Source organism: Narcine bancroftii, chromosome 4 (assembly GCF_036971445.1).
Source record: "Narcine bancroftii isolate sNarBan1 chromosome 4, sNarBan1.hap1, whole genome shotgun sequence".
NCBI classification, from domain to species: Eukaryota; Metazoa; Chordata; class Chondrichthyes; order Torpediniformes; family Narcinidae; genus Narcine; species Narcine bancroftii.
In genome coordinates, this window is record NC_091472.1 from 97,079,960 (window position 1) to 97,104,059 (window position 24,100).

The following is a 24,100-nucleotide window of genomic DNA, read 5'->3' on the forward strand; positions in this document are numbered from 1 at the left end:
TAAAAGAAATTGAAGCAATGGTGACCAAAGTGGTAATGTTGATTTAAAAAAAAATCTTTTATCTTTTTTTTGAGAAGAGTTTAAATAGTTTAAATAATGATGATAGTTTAATGAAATGGGAGTTGGGAGAGGGAACTGGGTGGGCACTAGTTTCCAGAAGTCATCAGCTACCTGTGAGTTATCTCACACCCAATATTTTGGGGGAGTTACCGCTTTGGGCGGTTTAAACAGGAGGAGGTAGTCGTGACCTCCGACCTGTGATTTTTTTCTTTTTAATTTTTGGGTTAAGAAGTGAAGGTTTTTTAAATTATTTTTAAAAAATAAATAATTTTTTTAAACTCTTTTTGTTTTCTGATTGTAATTGAGAGGGAATTAGGAGGTTTTTTTTCTCTCCTTTTTCTCTCTTTTTTTGCGTTTTTTTTTCTCTTTTTTTCTCTCTTTTTTAAGAGGATGATGTCACAGAAGATAATAAGTCAAAAATTGAGGATGTTGAATTAGATGAAGAGGAAGATGAGGGGAAAGGTGATAAGAAGAAAAAGAAGAAAATCAAGTACAAATACATTGAGGGAGAAGAGTTTAATAAAATTAAGTTAATTTCGATAGAGAATTTTGAAGATGATATAAATGATATGGAGAATTTTATAAGAGTTTGAACTTTTTTCCTTTTTTTATATAAGGGGAGGGGAAGGGAATAAAAGTTTATCTGATTGTTTTTCTAAGGGATGTTTTTGTTCTCTCGATGAATTATAAAGGAAACTTGGTATTAATGGAAATTCTGTATTTATGTATTATTAATTATGATTTTTTGTATAACAGATATGTGGATATGTGGATATCAATAAATATTAAAATATGATTTTAATATTTGAACTTAGTTTTAAAGTGGATTTCATTTGTTAAATACATGTATTATGTTTGATTTAAATATATGTTTAAGGGTATTATTTTAGTATTGATATTTTTTTGTTGTTGTTAGTAATTTTTTTGTTGTTAAGTTTTATCCTTTTTTTGTAAGTGGGGTTTTTTCTATTTTATTTACAACATTGTTAATTAATTCTTCACTCTATTTTGGGGGAGGGTTGGACTAATTTTAAATTAGACGATTAATGTTGTGTTATAATTATTGGGGGGGGGTTAATTTGTGTAGTTTAATGATGTAGTATTCTAATTTTTATTCTTATTTTTTATTATTTCTTTAAATGTAATTTTTATTTTATTCATGACATAAAATTTTAAATAAAGTTTAAAAAAAAAGAAGTGTACTCAAAGTAAAGACATACACACACGAGTGTAGTCGGGTATAGCTCAGGTTTTTTGGGGATGAAGCCTGACTTTCTTACAGTTTGCGTTCCTGCAATTTGCCCCCATTTTCTGACGTCACCGCTCGCATAACAATAGCAGGTTTCCCGCATGGGTACATTCTTACATGACAATACCTTCTTCCCTGCACATTGTCCTTCTCTGTTGGCTCTGCAGCGGGCTCAGCTCCATGTTGGAGATGCTGACCTGTACGCTGCCTTAGCCGTTCGGCTGCTGTTTCGCTTGCTGGGGCCAGTGCCGCTGCGCAGTCTGCTGGCTCTTGGTTGCGCTCGCCGCCCAGAGTGCCGGGTTGTATGCCGCCGCGGCGTATCGCTACAGAAGAACCCTTCCACACTGCACACGGCATCTTTCAGCTCTTCCCGTCAGGGGAGAGATACAGGACGATCAGACTCTCCAGGCTGAGGAACAGCTTCTTCTCACGGCCAGTGAGAATGCTGAAGGACCAAATGAACTGCTCACATTAATCATCTGAGACTCTCATTTGGACAAAACAATATTTATTTTTGTAGATATGATACTCGTCTTGCATGTGTACTGTTTGCCTGTATGTGTGTTACGACTAGTTGTGTGCCTGCACGACGATCAAAGAACGCTGTTTCGTTGAGTTGTACTGGTACAATCAGGTGGATGTCAATAGACTTGACACGTTTTATGGCTGACACATTACCCGGTATTCACTGCGCGGTAGAAACTCTCTCCTTGTCTCAGGCGTGCTGGCGCGCCGTGAACTGATCAACGACCACGTAACGTCAGTGCGGCAGCGTCGACTTTCGTCTGACGCTGCGCCGATGATGTGAAACACGCATGCGTGGGACTGCAGCAGGTAAGGGGGAATGGTGTTGATGGAGGTGATCCAGATCTTGTACGGTCTCGGATAACAGCAGGTCGGCTGGCAAAAACCAGATCATGGGCGTCAGTGTCATGAGTGGCACCAACAGAGTGAGAAGAGGGAAATGGCGGCTGAGCTGCAGAGTGTGACATTACGGCCCGGTCTCTGGGGACGCCCAGGACCCCTCCGCGCCGCCGTGTTGGGGCCAGAGTCCGTCTGACAGCCGGAGCCGAGGGAGAGAGGCAGCTGTTGCATTCAGAGATTGCTTTACGCGTCACTCCTTTCAGATTAAATATGAACAGTGTTTTTTTTTAGATCCGAAATAAAAGCGGCTGGTCAGACAGGTCTGTGTGGGGACGAAATGCGAGTTAGAATCAGAATTTATTGTGAACATTCGTTGTTTTGCGGCAGCATCACAATCAAATACGTCTATAAAACTACATTTAGAAGTAAATAAATTAATGCAAAAATAAAATGAGGTCATGTCTGTAGTTTATTGACCATTCAGAAATCTGATTGCAGAGGGGAAGAAACTGTTCTTGTGCCAATGTGTGTTTGTACCTCTTTCCAGATAATAGCAGTGTGAGGAGGGCATAGCCTGGATGGTGAGGGTCCTTGAGGATAGAGGCAGTTATTTTTTGTAGATGCCATTGATGGAGTGCACACTGATCCCCATGATGGTGCTGGCCAAGTTCACAACTCTCTCGTTTTTTCTTGGCCTGTACACTGGCACCTTCACACCATATAGTTATGTACCAGTCAGAATGCTCTCCATGGTACATTGTAGAGATTTGCAAGAGTCTGGTGACATACCAAATCGCCTTAAACTCCTAAAGCGGTCCAGGTATCCCACACTTTTCTAAAGTTCATTTTGCATCACTTCACTTTTATGAGAGACCTACATTAGTATCTGTTTTCGGTAACGGAAAGAAATCCGAAGAGGATTTTCGCTTTTACGAAAAAAGGCACCCCAAGCAACAGGAGTGTTGCCGTCAAGCTTCTTCCCTGGGAAGTACACTCAGTATCTCAGCAACAAGCTCCCAAAGCTTTGAACAGTAGACCCTCTTACTCTTTCTCCTACATCCCAGTCTCCTGTACCTCTCACCACCCCAACCTTCGATGACTCAGCTTAACATATCATAATTGCCACTGCCACCTCTCAGCCTTCCAGTGTGGTCACTGTCTTCCTGATTCTGGTAAGTTAAACTACACTGCATATAGATTATTTTTATTTATATAGGCTGTTTATTTATCATATCATTCCTTCTTTTACTGTATGTCAGTGTTTTAGGTTTTATGTGTTATTTGGTAGGTTTTTTGAGGTCTGGGAATGTTCAAAATTTTTTACCATATCAATTAATGATAATTGCTTCCTTGCTTTACACCATTATGGCTTACGAAAGATTTCATAGGAACGCTCTACTTTAGCTGGGGATACCTGTATAGCTGTTGGCAAGCTTTCTTCGTATTTGCATCGACATGGAGGCCCCAGGACAGATCTTCAGAAATGTTGACTCCTAGGAACTTGAGGTTCTTCATCCTTTCCACTGCTGACCATTCGATGAGGACTGGTTCATGTAAAGAGGAGACAATGTTTCTAATTCTTATTTATTGTGGTTTTACGATGAGAAAGTATCCAGTTGTGGGGGGGGGGGGTGTGCAGAGTTAATATTTCAGGTTAGAGCTGAAAACATAACTTTGTTAAGTTTTTCACAGATATTGCCTGACCTGTGTGCTTCCAATGTTTTCTATTTTTAGTTAGACATGTATTGTTCAGGAAATAAATAAAGATGTTAGAGAGTGCAAACTTATTGAAAGTTTCTGGTGACAGCATTAAAGAAGACGGCGTCAATGTTGGGGTAATTCCCCTGTCGTCATACATAATCCCAACGACAATTTAGAATACTTGTGCCAATACCTTTGTCCATGTAATTTACATGCAATTGTGCTAATTGGAAGAAAATACTGGCATTTGTTTCCTGATTCTTTTAAGTAGAAACTGTTATCATTGATCAATTTATATCAATGCATAAATTCCTGACCAAATTTAATTCATTGGTTCATTTAATGAAGTGAACAATTATGAACTTATTAATGTTTTATTCCACAAGTTAAGAGGGTTTGTATGTTTGTTTTCATGGTGATCAGTTATATGACAATAGCTACCACCAATTGCATATACAATAAATATTACCTTTTCTGTATTTTGGGGATAATAAATGACAGAAATTAACATGGAATTGACAACAAGCTTTGAGTTTGCTTTTCAAGTAATTTTTCCTTCTGATAACCAATAGAATATAATATGGAAAGATGAGAAATTCCTCTTGTGACATTATTTTTTAAGATGCTTAAGATCTAAATGGTGAGAGATTGGAAGGTTCTGAGAGGCATTTGGATGTCCTAGTGCATGAATGACAAAAGGTTAGGATGCAGCTATAATGTAATTATAAAAAGCAAATACTTTGAGGTCTGTTGGAGTTCAGAATTGTAAAAGAGAGGGGAGGTGGAATTGATTGAAACATAGATTCTGGAAGGTCTCAATTGAGTGGATGTGGAGAGGATATCTTTCCTCATGAGTGAATTACAAAAATGTCAACAAGGGATCACTGTAAAGAGTCACCCACTTAAGACAAGTGAAAATGTTTCTTTCTGTAGTTTGGGAATCTTTGGAATTCACTTAGGAAGTAATGCCTTTGAATATTTTAAGGCAAAGCTTTAATAATTCAAATGTGTTGTTGAAATTAGCTATGTTCTCATTTAAATAGTAGCCCCTTTTCCACTGGCATCCCAGCTAATTGCTGTGCAGTGTCCTGGTATAGGAAGCCCTTTGTGCTATTTCCACTGGCCCACCCTTAAATGGGACACAAATTGTTTTTCCACTGAACACACTCATCCCTGGGAATCGGAGTGTTCTATCTTCAAATGGAAATGGTGACTTTCTGCTGTCCCTTTTCCACTGGTTTTATCAGCATGCTGGCATCAGCATATGCCGTGGATATGAGTAGGAGTTGAGACGGTTAATCCCCGGCATGAAATGACGTCATTTGACACCAGTGTTCGGACAGTGTTCCTTTTCCTCTGGACCTTGTCCCAGTAAATTCCCAGTTAATTCCTGGGACAGGGTGCCAGTGGAACAGGGGCTCGTGGTGCAGGCTTGAGTAGCAGAGTGGGCATGCTCCTAATTTGTATGAAGAGCCATTGCTGGGGCTAAGGACTCATGCTGCAAGGTGGAATTAAACTGGTTTCATTTCGTAATGGGAACAGACATGAATGGCTGACCATTTTGTGTCAAAGATTTTATGTTAATGAGGTCTTTTGAAATCAGTTAATTGTCAATTGAAGAGAACAGTAATGATAAGTATGGAATTGAGAGAGTATAAATATAAAAGGAATTTAAAAAAAATCACGGTTGCATGGTAAAGATATGCTGTGACAGTAATGTTGAAAGATCTATGGTGGTCTTCAAGTCAAGTAACCTTTATCGTTCATACCATGCTTACATGGTAAAGATGAGATAGTGTTTCTTCAGGATCACAGAGTGTATTTACATAAATATGTTAGAATAGTTAAACACATTGAAATATTTAGACACATACAGTAAAAGTCCATGGTACACTATCCATATATGTCTGGAAATTCAGGTGCCTGATGGCTCCTTGTGCAGTTGGTTTAATATGGGAAGGTTCAAGTGCCTGATTACTGTTGGAAAGAAACTGTCCTTGAATTTTGAGGTGCTGGACTTCATGCTTCTGAACCTTCTGTCTGAAGGTAGCAATGAGAGGAGAGCATGGCTGGAGTGATGGTGGGCTTTTATGATGTTAACTGCCTTGTGTCGATATCTTAATGAATGAGTTATTTAATACACTATATCAGGTTTGTAGTTGAACTGTGATTCACAAAACAGTGTTGCGATTGTGGGGGCTGGTAGAGTTGTTGCATTCCTTTGCCTGATTCCTCACTCAGATTATGCAAAATGGAAGATAGCTTTATTTTTTCTTGACCTGTAGTTCAATTGTAATCTTTACTTAAATCACAGGTTGAGAGGCATTGCAAGGCTACTGCAGTCTTGAACCTTAAGTTCAACCATGATATTGCCTGTCGTATTTTTATTGACACTGCATTTAATGTAATGTTTTGATTGTAAAGCAAGATGTAATTTCTAAACAGTACGTGCAAAATCAATTATGTTGTTATATGGAGATTCTATAATACGTCGGATTTTTTTTTTCATGCAGATGACTTGACCATAATTTGAATTTTTAAATTTTGTATAGAAGAGGATACAAGGGGAAAAGACAAGTGCTATATAAATTTCTTCATCTTTTTTTGTCTCATCACTTATCACTGTGTCTTTAACTACACTGCACACAAAACTTAGTGGGTCCGGCAGCACCCAGGGAAGGCAATAGATAGTTGATATTTTAGGCCAAACCCCTTAATTAGGAATAGCATGAACTGGCAGATGCCCAAATAAAAGTATGTGGGGGGCACAGATTGGCAAGTGATAGATGAATATAGATGGGAGGAGAGAAGATATGAGGGAACAAAACTAAGAAAGTCCGAGGTAACTGGAAGAAGCAGAAAGCTGAGGAAGATGTATTGTGATAGAAGGAAGGTAAGGGGACTGGGGAGCTGGAGGAAAGAAGGTGTGGGTGATGGACAGAAAAGGAGGGTGAGGGGAAGAAGAAGGAATAGGACCAGAGAGCTATAGGGTGGCAAGGGGGTGGGGATTGGTTAAGAAAACAAAAGAGGAGGTGACTGGAAATTGGAGGTCAATGTTGATACAATCTGGTTGGGGATTACCAAGATGGCGTCAACCAAGTTTAATTTGCACCTTCCCCAGTTGCAGACAAACAACCATTTCACTATCCCATCTGATGGGGCTAAATTTGAATAGACTGAAGTTTAATCTTTTGGAGATATAATTGTAGTGCCTTGATTAGGGCACACAAGCTATAGAGGCACCTGATGTAGAAATATATTTCACAAGGTGAAATATAGAAAATCTGATCAGTTGCTGTCTTATATTTAACATGTTCTGTTAAATACAAAAGAATATATTTTATTTAATTTTACCAACTGGTTTTGAAAACAAGAAGCAGTTAGGCAATTGAAGGGCCAATTGAAGTAAGCACTTGTGAAGATAATGTTAAAGAACAGGGGTTGGTCATTGGCTTCCAAATGCTGTTGAAAGAAAAACCATTTTTCATGTGAATATTCTGTGCATTTTCAAAAACTGAATTTTTCATTCTGAGGGATCAGACTCTTCTCAGGACAATTGGTGAGTGCAGGATAAAAGATAACAACCGACAGAAAAAGTTTTTTATTTAAAGGGCAAGAAATACAACAATGTGAAAGGCTAGCATGAAATGAAATAATTAAAAAAAATTGATAAATATAAGGGCAGCATGGTTGGCGTAGTGATTAGCGCAACGCCTTTACAGCGCCAGCAATTGGAACCGGGGTTTGAATCCCACACAGTCTGTAAGGAATTTGTACAGTCTCCCTGTGTCTGCATGGGATTTGCCCAGGGGCTCTAGTTTCTTCCCACTATTCAAAACGTACTAGGGGTGTAGATTAATTCGGTGTAATTGGGTGGCATGGACTCAAGGTCCGAAATGGCCTGTTACTGTGCTGAATGTCTAAATTTTTTTATTTAAAATAAAAAAAGTAACTTGAAGTTGAAAAGATATTTAAAATATTAAATAATGGTGATATTATTACCTCACGTGAAGATAACTGGGCAATAAGGCAGATAATAATCGGAGTCAATGAACATTGACTTCTGGGTCCTTTGAAGCTGCACTTCTGTCTAATCTCTTTGGCTTGGCTTCGTGGACGAAGATTTATGGAGGGGGTAAATGTCCACGTCAGCTGCAGGCACGTTTGTGGCTGACAAGTCCGATGCGGGACAGGCAGACACGGTTGCAGCGGTTGCAGGGGAAAATTGGTTGGTTGGGGTTGGGTGTTGGGTTTTTCCTCCTTTGCCTTTTGTCAGTGAGGTGGGCTCTGTGGTCTTCTTCAAAGGAGGTTGCTGCCCGCCAAACTGTGAGGCGCTAAGATGCACGGTTTGAGGCGATATCAGCCCACTGGCGGTGGTCAATGTGGCAGGCACCAAGAGATTTCTTTAGGCAGTCTTTGTACCTTTTCTTTGGTGCACCTCTGTCACGGTGGCCAGTGGAGAGCTCGCCATATAACACGATCTTGGGAAGGCGATGGTCCTCCATTCTGGAGACGTGACCCACCCAGCGCAGCTGGATCTTCAGCAGCGTGGACTCGATGCTGTCGACCTCTGCCATCTCGAGTACTTCGACGTTAGGGATGAAAGCGCTCCAATGAATGTTCTTGGCAAAAGCTGTGCTAAGTTGACCTCGCCTGCTCCACATATTCTCTTATATCCTCCATTAGTCTAAGCCTTTTCTTAGCTCAATGACTAAGTATCTTCAGTTAATCAAAGCTGAAAACGTTTAGGGATTACAGTTCTGTTTTTTAAGAAAGGTGATGGCAAATTGTTCCAGCTAACCTGGTGGAGATTCCTATTTGTGGAGGGTTCAAGAACTGGGACACAGTATTAAGGATGATCAACAAAAGAGTCAAAAATATTGGGAGGAAAAAGCAGCAAAAAAGTTAGCATCTGAGATGTATTGCCAGGGATAACCTTAGAGGCGCTTCATTCTGCCTATCTTTATATCATGTATCTCTCCCTCAGTTTCAATCTCTCCATTGTGAATACCATACTTTGATGTACAGAACTTTTTATTTTGTTGATGTTATTATTGGAGACCAGGCCTTTGATATCTGAATTGTCAGGATATCAAAGGCTACGTGGGGACGGAAAGGGAGTGGGGCTAAGTGGGAGAATGGATCAGCTAATGCTGGAATGACGGAGCAGTCTTGATGGTCCAAATAGCCTACTTTTGTCCCTACATTTTATGGCTTGTGGATCAAACAACATCAGTGTGGTTGGAGGAGGGTGGGTGGGGGGGGGGGTGGAAGAAGAATGTTCAACATTGAAGAGTTTTCTTTCTTGATGAAGGGTACTGCCCCAAAATGTTAATTATTCATTTTCACCCACTGATGCTGCTTGACCTGCTGAGTTCCTCCAGCAGATTGTTTTTGCTGTTTAAAATGCTCTCTGTACCTCAGCTACACTATTATGTTCAATTTTGAATGTTGAGAATTCAAGGATGGTATTTGACAGAAATTATGTAGATTTAAACAGAGTGAACATAAACTGTTGCCAGTGTGAGAAGGGTCATTATCCAAAGACTCAGATGTATCATGATTAACTGAGGTGACATATTTACACTTCTGTTGGTTGATATGGAATGTCTCAAAGTGTAGTGAAAGCACAGTTATTAATAATTTTCAAAACTAATGTGGATAAATACTTGAAGGGAAAAATTAAAGGGTTGTGAAAAAGGAATTGAAGAATGAGGCCACATGACTGAGACCAGTTGTGGCAAAGAATTGGCTATTGTAGCATGGAACAAGATATTTGTATATAATTGGTTATTACAAAATGAAACAGATTTACAAGGACAAGAGATTTTATTATTTCTGAATGGCATGGATAAATGAGCTAGAAACGAACTGGTGTGTGTTTTGGGCCAATAATAATGGTAAATTGTGAGGAAATGAACAAAGCAGGAGGAAAGAAGGAACAGAGGAGACAAAAGGTCATCAGAAAACATTAAGCACACTGTGGCAGTCTGAGGAGAAAATGTGGGCAAGCAGAGGTATACTTGTTCTCCTTTCATTTCCATTTTGGAGATGTTGGGGTTGGTGTGTATGACGGATTTAATTAATCCAATTAGACATATTAAATTGAAAAATAATAGAATTACAGGAGTGGAAAAAGTGCCAAATCTCAGGACAAGAAAAAACTCCAAAAGGTTGTTAACTCGGCCTGCGACATCACAGGCATCAGACCTCACTCCATCGAGGAATTCTACATGAGGCGGTAATTTAAAAAAGCAGCCTCTATCCTCAAAGACCCCGCCCCCCAGGCCATACCCTCTTCTCTCTGCTACTGTCGGGAGGGAGCTACGTGAGCCTAAAGATGAGCACTCAATGGCACAGGGACAGCTTCTGCCCCACTGCTATCAGATTTCTGAATGATCACTGAACCAAAGACTGTCTTACTTTGACTTTTTTCTTGTCCCGAACTTTGGCACCTCCATACCAGACAGTGATGCAACCAGCCAGAATGCTCACCATGGTGAGGTTTCTAGAGTCTTCAGTGATATACTGAATTTCCTCAAACACCTCACAAGGTATAGCCACTGGTGAGCCTTCGTCATGATTGCATCGACATGGAGGTTCCAGGACACCCAGGATGACCCTCTCCATTACTAAGCCTTCGATGAGGACTAGTTTGTGTTCTCTTGACGTCCCCCTGAAGTCCACAATCATCTCCTTGGCTTTGTTAATGTTGAGTGCAAGGTTGTTGGTGTGACACCATTCAATGAGCTGATCTATCTCCCTCCTGTACGTTTACTAATCTTGCAGTGTACCTTCTGTATTTTTGTTCATGAAGTCCTCTGTGGACAGGAGTAATTAATACATCCGTGTGTGTGTGTGTGTGTGTGAGTGTGAGAGAGAGAGAGAGAGAGGAACATATATATAGTGCCCTCCATAATGATGTTTGGGCAGAGATACTTCTTTTCCTTTATTTGCCTCTGTTGTACAGTTTTAAATTTGTAATCAAACAATCCACCTAATTAAATCGACACTCCAGATGTTATTCATGGTTATTTGTATAAAATTTGATTTGTATATGTAGAAATTACAGCACTTTTTCTACATAGTCCCCTTTTGATCACCTTTGAAGTCTGTAGTTGCCATTTTTCAACACGAGGACCAGAGTTGTGCCAAATGAAAGAAAAAATAAGTCATAATGAGGCTGAAAAAAAAAGAATACAATAAGAGACATCACCCAAATATTAGGATTACTAAAATCAACTGTTTGGAACATCATTAAGAAGAGAGAGCGTATTGATGAGCTCAGTAATCTGAAAGGAACTGGAGGCCAAGGAAGACCTCCACTGCTGATGTCAGAAGAATTCTCATAATCTCAAATCCTGCAGTAGCGGCTTGGCATCACCAGAGAAGATACTCAGCATTTCGTGATGTCCAGAAAATTCTCAACATAATCACAGAAATCCCCAAATGCCTGTCCGACAGATCAGAAACACTCTTCAGAGGCAGGTATGTCAATGAGTACTGTCTGCAGAAGACTTCATGAACAGAAATACAGAGGCTATGCTGCAAGATGCAAACCGCCAGTTAGTCACAGAAACAGGATGGCCAGAATACAGTTTCTAAGGAATATTTAAAAGAGCCTGCAGAATTTTGGGAAAGAGTCTTGTGGACAGATGAGACCAAGATTAACCTGTACCAGAATGATGGTAACAAGCAACAAAGGAGTTTTTTAAAGTTTAAAACTGGAAAAATCTTGAATGGCCAAATCAGTCACCTGATCTAAATCCAGGCTTTCCATATGTTGAAGAGAAAACTTAAGGGGATAAGCCCCCAAAACAGGCAGGAGCTGAAGATGGCTGAAGCAGAGGCCTTGCAGAGCACAACCAGAGAAGGTACTCAACACCTGGTGGTGTCTATGAATCACACACATCAAGTAGTCATTGCATGCAAGGGATATGCAACAAAGTACTAAACATGACTACTTTAATATACATGCTATTATTATGTCCCACATATTATGGTTACTTGAAATGAATGGACTCTGGATAAAAAGTGCTGTAATTTCTACATGGTCAAACCAAAATGTACACAAATATCCTTTAATAAAATTTGGAATGGGAATCTTTATCATATGAATTGTTTAATTATCGATTTAAAACAGTGGAGCACAGGAGCAAATAAAGGAAAAAAGTGATTTTGTCCCAAACATTATGGGGAACTGTGTGTGTATGTTTGTTTATTTAATGCATACACAAAACAACATGGAGTAAATATCATTCTGGGCTGTGACAAAACAGTGTTATTAATAATTTGTTCATTTCATGAATTACTTGGTCTTCTGATGTATGGATACAATCAGGTTGACATGGAAAACATAACAGGAACAATGCTTACCATTGGAAATGTCCCACTTTAAATTATAGCTATCACTCCTACTTTATAATGTCACCTTTTTTTATGGATGGATATACATTCATATCCTACTTTGAAGGTCAAGCAGGAAATATAAACCAACATTAAATCGAAATGAATGGAGTTGCTGTTTTCTTGTAGGTGCTGTCTTTGGTGTGGAATATCAACAAAGAATAATGTGTTTTTCCATAAACAATGGATTAGACGAGCTTTGCTTCTGCAGTTTCCCAAACAGTGCAATTAAGTGCTAACTGATAGCTGAGAGCATTGAGTTTTCACCCAGGCTGGCTTCCACAGCCACGTGCCTTTCCTGGCTACTTGCCTCTGGCACCATCTGGTGCCATGTAGATTCCAGTTCCGTCTGGTTCCAAGGCTTCCAGATTGGACCCTACCAGGATTTCAGGTACCTGTGCTGCAATGAATCCTGCTCTCTTCGCTTCTCCTGCCATATACTACGGACTACCCTCAATTCGATGCACGGTAACAGCAGACCCTTTCTCTCTTGGTGCTGCAGCTCTGTACCTCACTCGCCATGATCTGCCATGGACCTCTCTCCTACACTGATTCTACGCACAATTGGCATCCATCAAGGATCGGATGCTTACGTCCCTGGAGGCTGCTCCCACACGGATCTCCACTCTGGCTCCTGACAAGGGTCTCCACCTTGGACCCAGGATCTTTCACCCTGAACCCACTGGTGCACAGGACTGGGTTTCACACACAGGTCTCTGTCTACAGGAATAAGCATCCATCATGAACTCCCACCCTGGCTCCGGGAATAGATGGCGCTCGCGCTCTCTCTCTATCTTTCTCTCTCTCTCTCTCTCTCTCTCTCTGTCTGTCTGTCTCTCTCTGTCTCTCTCTCTCTCTCTCTCTCTCTCTCTCTCTCTCTCTCTCTTTTCCCCCCAACTTCCTATGCACCTGACCTTCCCCTCTTTGAGATTGCTCATTCCTCAGTAGAGGCCTTACCCTCGTCCCTCTTTGGCCACACCTTAACGAGTTCTGTGCACGCCACGATATTGAACTCTTCTTCCATTGGCACTTTCTCCTTGCCTACTTTCACAACTACGATTCTCCACCATCCCCTCACTACAGATCCCTTCTCCCACTTTAAACCTTCTTCCTCCTCCTGGACACTTAATTCTGCCTGTTCTGGACCTTTATGTTTCCACTGCTGCCAACTTCACTCCTCCCCTCACTCAACCCAATCTCAATTCTCACCCCCTTTGTAAGCCTAGGTCTCCACTCTCTCCACAACAATTCAAACCACCAAAGCTGCAGACAAGGGTGGCGCTGTTGTGGTGCACTGACCTCTATCTGGCTGAAGCCAGGTAACAACTCTTAGGTATCTCCTCTTACCCCTCCAACAGGACCCCACCAAAACTCACAAACGACTGTATCACGGATCATTTCTGAACTCATCACTTCCAGTCATCTCCCTGGCACAGGCTCCAATCTTATTATTTCCAACCTCACACTACCGTTTCTACCTCCTACCCAAGATCCACAAACCCAATTGCTCTGGCAGACCCATTGTGTCCATGAGCTCCTGCCCCACTGAATTGGTCTCCACTTACCTTTTGTCTCCCCTCTGCCCAGTCCCTCCTCACCTATGTTTGGGATGCTTCACACACCTCCATCAATTCAACAACTTCCAGTTCCCTTAACTCAATTGCCTCATATTTACCATGGACATTCAATCCTCATACATCTCCATCCCCCATACTTAAGGCCTGAAAGCCTTTTGTTTCTTCCTGGACAATAGACCCAACCAGTTCCCCTCAAACACCACCCTCCTCCAGTTGGCAGAACTTGTCCTCACCCTCAATAATTTCTCCTTTGACTCTCTGCACTTTCTCTAGGTTAAAGATGTAGCCATGGGAACCATCATGGGCCCCAGCTAAGCCTGGCTTTTTGTTGGCTACATGAAGTAATCCATGTAGCCTACACAGGCAAGGCCCCTCAACACTTCCTCCACTACATCGATGACTACTTTGCTGCTGCCTCATGTACCCATGATGAGCTCATTGACTTTATCCACTTTTTGCTTTCAAAATCCACCCTGACCTCAAATTTACTTGGTGCAACTCTAGCAACACTCTCCCTTTCCTCTATCTCTCTGTCTCCATCTCGGAAGACAAACTCTTGATAGACATCTTCTATAAACCCATGAACACCCACAGCTACCTCAACTACATCTCTTCCCACCCTGTCCCCTATAAGCATTCCATTCCATTCTCCCAGTTCCTCCATCTCTGTCACATCTGCACCCAGGATGAGGACTTCCATGCCAGATCATCAAATCTCTCTACCACAATCAACTCAGCGCTCACCCACATATCCTCCTTCACCCGCACATCTGCCTTGGCCCCCACATGCAACAAGGACAGGATACCTCTTGTCCTCACCTACCACCTCACCAGTGCCCGCATCCAAGACATCACACTCCACCATTTCCGCCACCTACTATGTGATCCCACCTCTAGATACATATTCTCCTCTCATTCCCTTTCCCCCTTCCAAAGGGACTGCTCCCTCTGTGATTTCCTTTTCCACTCCTCGCTCCCTACTAATTGTCCCCTCAGGACCTATCTCTGTGACCGCAGGAGATACTCCACTTATGCCCACACTTCTTCCCTCACCACCATTCAGGGCCCCAAACAGTCCTTCCAAGTTAAGCAGCATTTCACGTGAATCTACAGGGGTCATCCACTGTATCTGGTGCAACTGTTGTGGTCTCCTCTACTTCAGAGAGACTGGACACATCCGGGAGATCGCTTTGTTGAGCACCTCGGCTCTGTCCACTGCAATAGCGTGGATCTTCCAGTGGCCAACTATTTCAATTCTCTATCTCATTTCTTTGTTGACACGTCTGTCCATGGTCTCATGCACTGCCAGACTGAGAACACCAGAAAATTGGAGGAACAACATCTCATTTTCTGACTGGTCATCCTCTAACTGGATGGCATTAATATAAACTTTTCTGGCTTTCGTTAAACCTCCACCCCCCCCCCTCATTCTTCCCTGTGGCTCTGTCTCTCCGGAGCTTGATAAATTCTTGATAAAGCGTGATAAATTCTTACCTTGTTCCTTATGACCACCGCCAGTGGGCTGATATCGCCTCAAACCATGCATCTTGGCACCTCACAGTTCGGCGGGCAGCAACCTCCTTTGAAGAAGACCGCAGAGCCCACCTCACTGACAAAAGGCAAAGGAGGAAAAACCCAACACCCAACCCCAACCAACCAATTTTCCCCTGCAACCGCTGCAACCGTGTCTGCCTGACCCGCATCGGACTTGTCAGCCACAAACGAGCCTGCAGCTGACGTGGACATTTAACCCCTCCATAAATCTTCATCCGCGAAGCCAAGCCAAAGAAAGAATCATATCCAATAAAGACCTTTTGTTGGTCTGGAATCCTCCCTTAGCCAGCATTGTCTGAATTCTGAGACTTTTTGAGATTTCCTGCTTCTGGCTTATTTTGCCCATTGCCCAAAATGTTGACAATATATCTTTGTCTCCTATAGATACTGAAAAGACCGGCTGAGTTCCTCCAGCATTTTGGTGCATTTTTACCATAATCACAGAATCTGCAGACTTTCGTGTTTCACTGTTTTTTCATTCATTTAAATACCAACTGAAAATTTAATTAGAGGATTTGTGCACAGGGTTTAAAAGAACAATGAACTGACACAGATTAGATTTCAAACCATAATTGTAAAACAAATGCATTGAAAAAGTTTATAAGAAAAAATCCAGACTTCAGAACAACTCTATACTGCGGTTTAAAAAAAGAAGCAATTTTTTGCATCTCCCACTACAGTATAGATTTCCATTCATCAATGGTTCCGTGACACCAAGTGGAATTCAGATAATGTAAGTAGCTAATCACTTCCTGGGTTAACCAAAAATAACCAGGGTTAGAAGACATCTGAAACAGCTCGTGCAAGCAGCCAGGAAGGAATCTCAATATCCAGGGAGAAACCAGTTTATGAACCTCCATCCTGCAGACAACTCGTACTTAAGAACAAATTATGCCCACAATTCGTGCATGTGCATAATGTTGCCTCACGAATACCCCTTCCGATATGCAAGTCATTGATGGAATGAGAGTAAGTGTTAACTTTTAATCATGATTTTTTTTTCTATCTAAACTGTTTAAAGAACTGGTTCAATTTTTTTTTACAGTATTAAGACAAACATTTGACTAATTGATGTGAAATAAGAACCGTGTGTACCTGTTCTGACTTATCTAGAAATTTGACTTAAAGACAGATGTAGGAACGGATCTCGTTCATAACCCAGGGACTCCCTGTATTAATTATAATTAAGGCTTCTCAAGGGAGCTAGCAATTGTGGAGTACAAATAACAAAAATCGAACAAAGAAACCAATTTTAGGAATAGAAAGCCCAGACATTTCAAACAAAGTTGCCTGACGTGAGTGGCGTCGAATGAGTGAGCTTAAGAAGTGGAAAGATAAAGAAGCTTTATGTTTAGTGTGTTCAGTATCTATGTGAAGATGGTGCTGCACTGGGCAATGTGATCAGTAGTCGGAGCTGACCCTATTCTGGTTATCTTTGTTACAACCTTCTTGAGTGGTGGTTCATGTAACAACTCTTTGATAATGGATTTACTGCAGATCCAGTACTTTAGTGCCTTTTCTGTAACCAATCTAACCTGATAGGAACTCTATCTTGGATGCAAGTTACTGATTTCCAAATATATTACAGTAAAACCTCGTTATAACGCAGTAGTTGGGGTCCAAGATTTCATACCACATTACAGCTGAGTCGCAGAACTCAGGAAGCAGGAAAACAGAATACTGTGACTTAAACCCTATAATAAGACCTTTAAACTCCACATACAGGTACACAATTCTTTATCCGGAACCCTTGGGGGACAGTGTGTTCCGAATTTTGGATTTTTCAGGATTTCGGAAAGCCAGATTTAAGACCACCCGAATTGTGCTGCCGTATCCACCCCCACCCCCTTCCAATTGCGCTGCCGTTTCACCCCCCCACCCCCCGTCCGCCCGACGCGCTGCCGGTCTCTTGCCCGCCTGACTTGTGCTGCCTGTCTCCCCCCCCATTGCCCACCCGACTCGCACTGCTGGTCTCTCGCCCCCCCCGCCCCCGACTCGTGCTGGCCGGTCTTCCTCCCCCACCTCGCCCACCCGACTCACGCTGCCTTCTCTCTCCCCACTTGTCGGTTTTTGGAGCTTGTAAATGAGTTATAAGAATCCATTTTTGAGTTTGTGGCTGTTAGCCTGCAATCCTAAAATCAATGTTTGGGGTCCACAGACACACGTGCTAAAAGCGATTCCGCGGATTAACGAATCACGTTCTAATGAAGTTTCACTGTATTTGTATTGCTTGTTCATTATTTTTTAAATGTTTGGTTAATGAATATAAAATAAGGCCAGTCATTGGGGTTTGTTACTTAATTCTAATAAGCAAGAAAATTGATTACTGTGTTGGGTTTGTTCAACACCCATAATGGGATCAAAGCTTGGAAAAAAGTATTCTTGGATGGAAATGCAACCTGCCTATGAGTTTATTCTAAAATACAGTGCAGAAACAGAGGTTGGATTATAATGGGTCAGAATGATAAGTTCTTGTTTATCAAAACAGGGTAGAAATCCCAATATTTTTAAATGCAGTGTTTCTTAAGGCGGGAGGGGTGGCAAGAAAAAAAATGGGAGTGTTCTGTTTATTCTGAAATTATCACTGTGGATTATATGATTATGAGGCTGAGAGCTGAAGAAAGGATATAAATCCAGTTGCGTAGTTTGTGGACAATTTCCATAAAACATTTCCCAGAAAGAAATCAATATCTTACCGGAAATTGGGAATAAAATAAATGTTTTTATTTTGCAGAAAGATCATATTGCACAGAACAGGAGGAAGATGGATGCTGCAGTCAGAGCTAAGTCACTCCCTGAAGAACAATTATATGATAATAGCTCTGGAGAAAATGTTACACCTTCAACTGCCCTAACTCGCACTGAAAGCAGTCATGAAGGAAAATCATATTCATTACACTTAATTGGTCAGCAAACTACTGCTGCACCCTCTGACCTGAAATCATTTAGCAACACTGAGAACTTCATCAGAAAGGGCATTTTGGAAGGTGCATCTGTTGAAGATTATTCACTCCAGCAGATGGAAAGTCCTTCAACTTGTGAGGCTGGTGCGAACCAGGCCATATTTCCAGAAGTTCATGCAAAAGATGAAGACTTTAAATGTTCTCATTGTGGAAAGTCCTTCAAAGAATTATCCTCATTTACTGCTCATGAGCGGACACACAAGGATGATAACCCTTTGAAATGTAAGGTATGTGATAAGGTCTTCATGCACTTATCAAGTCTCCTAAAGCATCACCGCATACACACAGGTGAGAGGCCATTTAAGTGTGAGGTGTGTGGGAGAGCCTTCTCAGTTTCATCAAGCCTTTTACAACATCAACGCATCCATACAGGTGAAAAACCCTTCCAATGTAATGTCTGTCAGAAACGCTTCACTGAATCCTCTTCTCTCCGAACACACCAGCACATTCATACAGGTGAGAAGCCTTTCAAATGTAATGAGTGCGGCAAGGGTTACAGCAGGTCATCGCAGCTGCTAATTCATCAGCTCACACACACTGATGAGAAACCTTTTCAGTGCACCATTTGCCTGAAAGGTTTCATCCAGTTCACTCATCTGACCAATCACCAACGGGTCCACACTGGCGAGAAGCCATTCCAGTGTGATCTCTGTCAGAAGCGTTTTGTTTCTTTCTCCTCACTTGCATCACACCAGCATATCCACACAGGCATGAAGCCTTTCAAATGTGAGATGTGTGACAAGACTTTCACGCAGTCATCAAACCTCCTGAAACACCGACGCATCCACACTGGTGAGAAACCATTCAAGTGTGAGGTCTGTGACAAGACCTTCACTGTGTCATCAAGCCTCCTGAAGCACCAACGTATCCATACTGGGGAGAAGCCTTTCAAATGTGATGCTTGCTCAAAATGCTTCATTGATTCCTCTTCACTGACCAGGCACCAACGCATCCACACAGGCGTGAAACCATTCAAATGTGAGGTGTGCAACAAGGCATTCACACTGTCATCAAGCCTCCTAAAACATCAGTATATGCACACCAGATAGAAGACCATTCACCTGAAAATGCTTTATCGTCTCCTGTTTGGTCAGGTTGTGGAAGCACATCCACACGGGACAAAGGCCTTCACATTTAGAAAGTGCTTCAGTTTGCTGTACTTTTACATATTCATCTAAGAATGTCAATTTTAAGTAATTCACTGAACTCTGGCATGATCAGTTCATCATGTGTGAGAAGTTATATGAATATGAGAGGTTAGCACTGAAGTTCTTTTGAACTGCACTTTCATTACAATAAGCATTGGAAAGAATTGAACTTGTAGAAAAGATCATGTTAATTTGTTCAGATGAAATGCATACACATCCATGTTTTTCACAGTATTTTGTATACTCAGGTTTCAGGATCAAGCCTGTCCAACAAAACCAGATTCATCAGTACCATTATATGGGTAGTTTTGACATGGAGATACAACATGGAAACAAGACCTTTGACTGACCAAGTTCAGACCGACCATTGACCACTCTTTTAAAATCAAAGTCAATCCCAGTTTTTATTCTTTTCATATTCTTATCAACTCACTACAGATTCTACCATTCAAATATACACAGGGCCAATTTGCAGCGACAATTAACCTACAAACCTGAACATCTTTAGAATGTGGGAAGAAACATGACTATTTCTCAGTCAATTTAAAAAGAATGGATATGTTGAATAAAAGGAACACTGTTTAAAAATGCTTAATTTTGCTGTTGAATTGCATTAATATAAGAAAAGTCCATTTCTGTCAGGTTAATTCTCTCATATTAAGAGATATTTATGAATGAATATAAACAGTTGCTTAAAATTTAGCTTTCTGGCTGCTCATGACAAATTTTACATTTCTGAGTACACCAACTACCTATACTTGTGTGGTGCCTTTAACTGAGCCAAACTTCTTGTGGCATATGGCAGGAACATTATCGATAAACATTGTTAGAAAACTACAATAGGAAATATTGGGGAAATCTCCAAAGGCTTAATCAGGGACAAGTTATGACAGATTATTAGAAGAGAAACTTGGCAACTAAAGATGCAAAATGTGTATCTTAAAATGATCAGAATTTAAGGAGTACAGATATCTAAGTTCTATGATTGGAGATTAGAGACACAGAAGTAGTACGAAGGAGATGTGTTTTATAAAATCAGGGCATTTCCTAACAAAGAGACATTGTAGGTTAGCAAGTACACGAATATTGGATAAATAGAACAGTGACAGACATTTGAAAAACTTACCTTTAGTGTTCACTTGAACAAGTATTTTCAGCACTCTACCTATTTGCTGTTCTACTTATATTTCCCAACCCATTCAACCAGTTCATCCATCAGATTATACATAAAGGAAAGGAACCATCTTGTTACACAAAGTAAAGACTATTGTTCTTTTGTTCATTCATGCATGCTTTGTGGGCATTGCTGCTGGTATTTAATGCTCATCCCTTGGTTTTTCTTGATAAATGGTGTGAATTATCATGAATGCACAAATGACTTTAATGTCTCACAAATTTGATTATAATTTGAAGAAGTAACCAGAAGGAATGATGAGGGCAGAGCATTGGACCTTGCTAAAGTCCATTTAGATAGGGCTTTGAACCAGGTCGTGCAATTTAGACTAGTTCAGAAGATTAGATCACATAGAGTCCAGGGTGAACTTGCAAATTGAATTCTAAATAGGTTTGCTGGTAAGTGTCAGAGGGTGGTGTGGAGGGATGGTTTTCAGATTGGGGGCCTGTGCCACTGATATGCTCCAGGGATCAATGTGGTTCAATTTTGATGACCATGTAATTAAATTGGTTATTAAATTTGCTGATGACACCAAAATTGGTGATAGAGTGAACAGTGAAGATTACAACAGGATCCATGTCAACTGGAGAAATGGGCCAAGGAATGTTAGATGGAATTTAACTCTGACAAGTGTGAACGGTTGCATTTTGGTTAATCAAACAAAGATAGCACTTGCACAGTAAATGGCAGGGCCCTGGAGAGCAGGGCCTTGTAGAATAGAGAGGCTCGGGTGTACAGATACATAATTTCCTTACCGTGGCAACACAGAAAGACAAGGTTATGAAAAAGACATTCAGTATCTTTATTTTGATCAGTCAGTGTATTGAGAACAGTAGTAGAGACATCAGATCACAATTGTAAAAGATATGAGTGAAGCCACATTTGGAATAACGTGTGATATTCTGGTTGCCCATTGGTAGGAAGGTTATCATTAATTGGGACAGTGTGCAGAGGAGATTCGTGAAGATGTTGCTGGAAATGGGAGTGCTTGAGTTACAAGGAGAGGGAAGATAGGAAGGCTCTGTTACCTGGAGGGAAGGAAGCTGAGGGATGACTTTGTAAACATGTACAAAATCTTGAGCGGTAAGATTCCCAAACTAAGGGAATCCAAAACTAGGGGGCAGAGGTTTAAAGTGTGAGAGGAAAGTTTTAAAAGGCACTTGCAGAATAACGTTTTTCCACACAGAGGGTAATGGGCATTCAGAATGTGCTGCTAGAGCAAAGTGTAGAGACAAGTATAATCATGACACTCAAAAGACATTGAGGCAGATGCTTGGATAGAAACCTTTTGGAGAGATGTGGGCCAAATGCAGGAAAATGGGATTAACTCAGATGGATAATATGAGCTTGGATGGATGAATTAGGCTGATGTGACTTGGAGAAAAATCCGATGATGGTAGCCTTCTCATATATCTACCCTCTTCTCCCAAGGTTATAAATATTGCCAGTTTGAGCATTATTGAAAATATGTTGACTTACTATATGCATTTTGTAATTATCTCTTATTTAAGCCTTAGTGTGCTAGTTGGGAGGAAGGTTTAAGGGAACCTTTATCCTCTAGGTCAGTCATTCTCAACCTCTTTTTGGCTATGGCCCCCTTACGGGCCTCCTTTCCTGTAAAGCAGTCATGTTTGGTTGGTTACTTCTACCCTTCTCTTCTACCAACCACATGAAAAAAACACTTTAAAAAAAATTGTGATTTCAGTCAGTGGCCCCCATTGAGAATGGCTACTCGAGGTTAAGAATCATTTTCACTATTGCTAGAACCGTAGATATTCAGGCTGATGAAGAATATCCCCTTCTCCCCTTGAGTTGTGCACACTACGGGTGGAAAGTTGGGACATTGGTCATTTGCCTCAAAATACTTTTTCAGTATTGTAACCACATAATTTGTGTAGTTAGTGCAGTTATGTTTCTGATCAGTCATCACACTTCCCTCCTAGATGTAACCCTAAATTGTTGATGTAAAAATTGGCAATGATAATTCTTCTCATCGTTGACGGACGGGAGGTGATTAGCACTCTTGTTGGAGGAAATCATGTGGACACTCTTGTGGATGAATGCAACAGAAGTTCCAAGAAAATAATTTATAAGTGAAAATTTGTATATTGTAAAGGCTGGTGAAATGCATTATAGTGCATTACATGGACAGTGGTCAAAGTGAGGTCAAAGGTAGGTGAAAATGATTGGGCATAGGAAACTAACTGGAGGAGTTCTTGGCAGGCAGTGGGTCTGAGATGGCTGAGATTATTAAAAGCCAGTTGTCTACCTTTGAACTGATTATGACTCCAGTGAGTAGAGAGTTTCCTCTTTGCTTTCTGTTGACAATTTTTCTCTGGCTTGTTGACAATTGGAATCAAGGGTAATCATTCTTGCATCACTGTTTTCACTGGCTCAAGCCATGTCAATTTGAAGTTTTTTTTAATTCTACTTTAGACAACAGGACACAATCAACTGCACACATATTAATGGATACATGTTAGAAACTTGTCTGTTTTAGAACTAGTTAAAAAGTGAATCTTGTCAAGGAAGTTTATAAATCACTGTAACTGGTCTGAGGTCCCTTTTGCTCTGATTCAAGGTCTTGCCAATATTGGAGAAATCTTTAAATAGCACACCTGTCACCTGTGCTTTATCAACAACTTGACTATTGCTAGCATGTGATTGTTTAATTGTGGAATTTGCCAGAGGGAATTCTGAGAAGTTGGTGCAGTGATGCATATAGTTGATCTTGCTGACATCCTGTATAACTTGCATATGGAAACAAGGAATTGCATTCTAGCACAGAGTCCGTGCCTTGGAGGAGATGATCGAGAAACTGCAGCTGAACAAACTTCATTACCAAGGACCTGAGTATTGTGCTATGTTTAGAAGTGATGGCACAAAATGTATTTGGTAATCATCTCTGTAGCTGATGCACATCAAGTACCTGAACCATTTGCTTGTTTGGAGTAGGAGTAGAACCGTAAATTTTGATGGATTACATGAAGTGTAAATGTCTGTGAGAACAGAACGATAATGCTAAAAATAATATTTGTTTTTCTTGCTGATCAACTTGTATGTAATGAATTAAAGGAATAAAATTAACTTGTTTATTTCTGTTGTGATGTTTGCTTCACCTAAAATGAATAAATTTATGAAATAATTAGCATGAAGTGATTACAGGAGATGGATAAACAGTTCAAGATGATGCACGTTTTTGAGGAAGATTTGGGATTTGCAGGTACCTGTATCTGTTCATTCAATGAACTATGAAAAATATCCCACATACTTAAGCAACAATAAATTGGTATAAAATTCAAAATATGATATAAAAAATGAATAGATGAAGTTTTGTTGTGAAAAAGATGTAAGATTCCTCATCAGAACTTCTACTCTTTCTGACAGTGTACAATGCATCTTTG

The 24,100-nt window shown here is 40.7% G+C and overlaps 1 protein-coding gene across 3 annotated transcripts in view; it reads left to right on the forward strand.

Moving 5' to 3' along the window:
• Window positions 1–23,791, forward strand: part of LOC138760869 (zinc finger protein 271-like) — a 45,344-nt gene extending 21,553 nt beyond the window's left edge. Inside the window, exons 2-3 of one of the 3 annotated variants that reach the window (XM_069932113.1) lie at window positions 18,146–18,601; window positions 19,771–23,791. In XM_069932113.1, coding sequence (XP_069788214.1) covers window positions 18,146–18,601; window positions 19,771–19,893 — 579 coding nt within the window. In that variant the 3' untranslated portion in view covers window positions 19,894–23,791. Of the gene's footprint in view, window positions 1–1,440; window positions 2,144–18,145 lie in introns of those variants that run through there. The other 2 variants (XM_069932112.1, XM_069932111.1) reach the window with 2 other exon arrangements.
• Window positions 23,792–24,100: the final 309 nt, after the last annotated feature.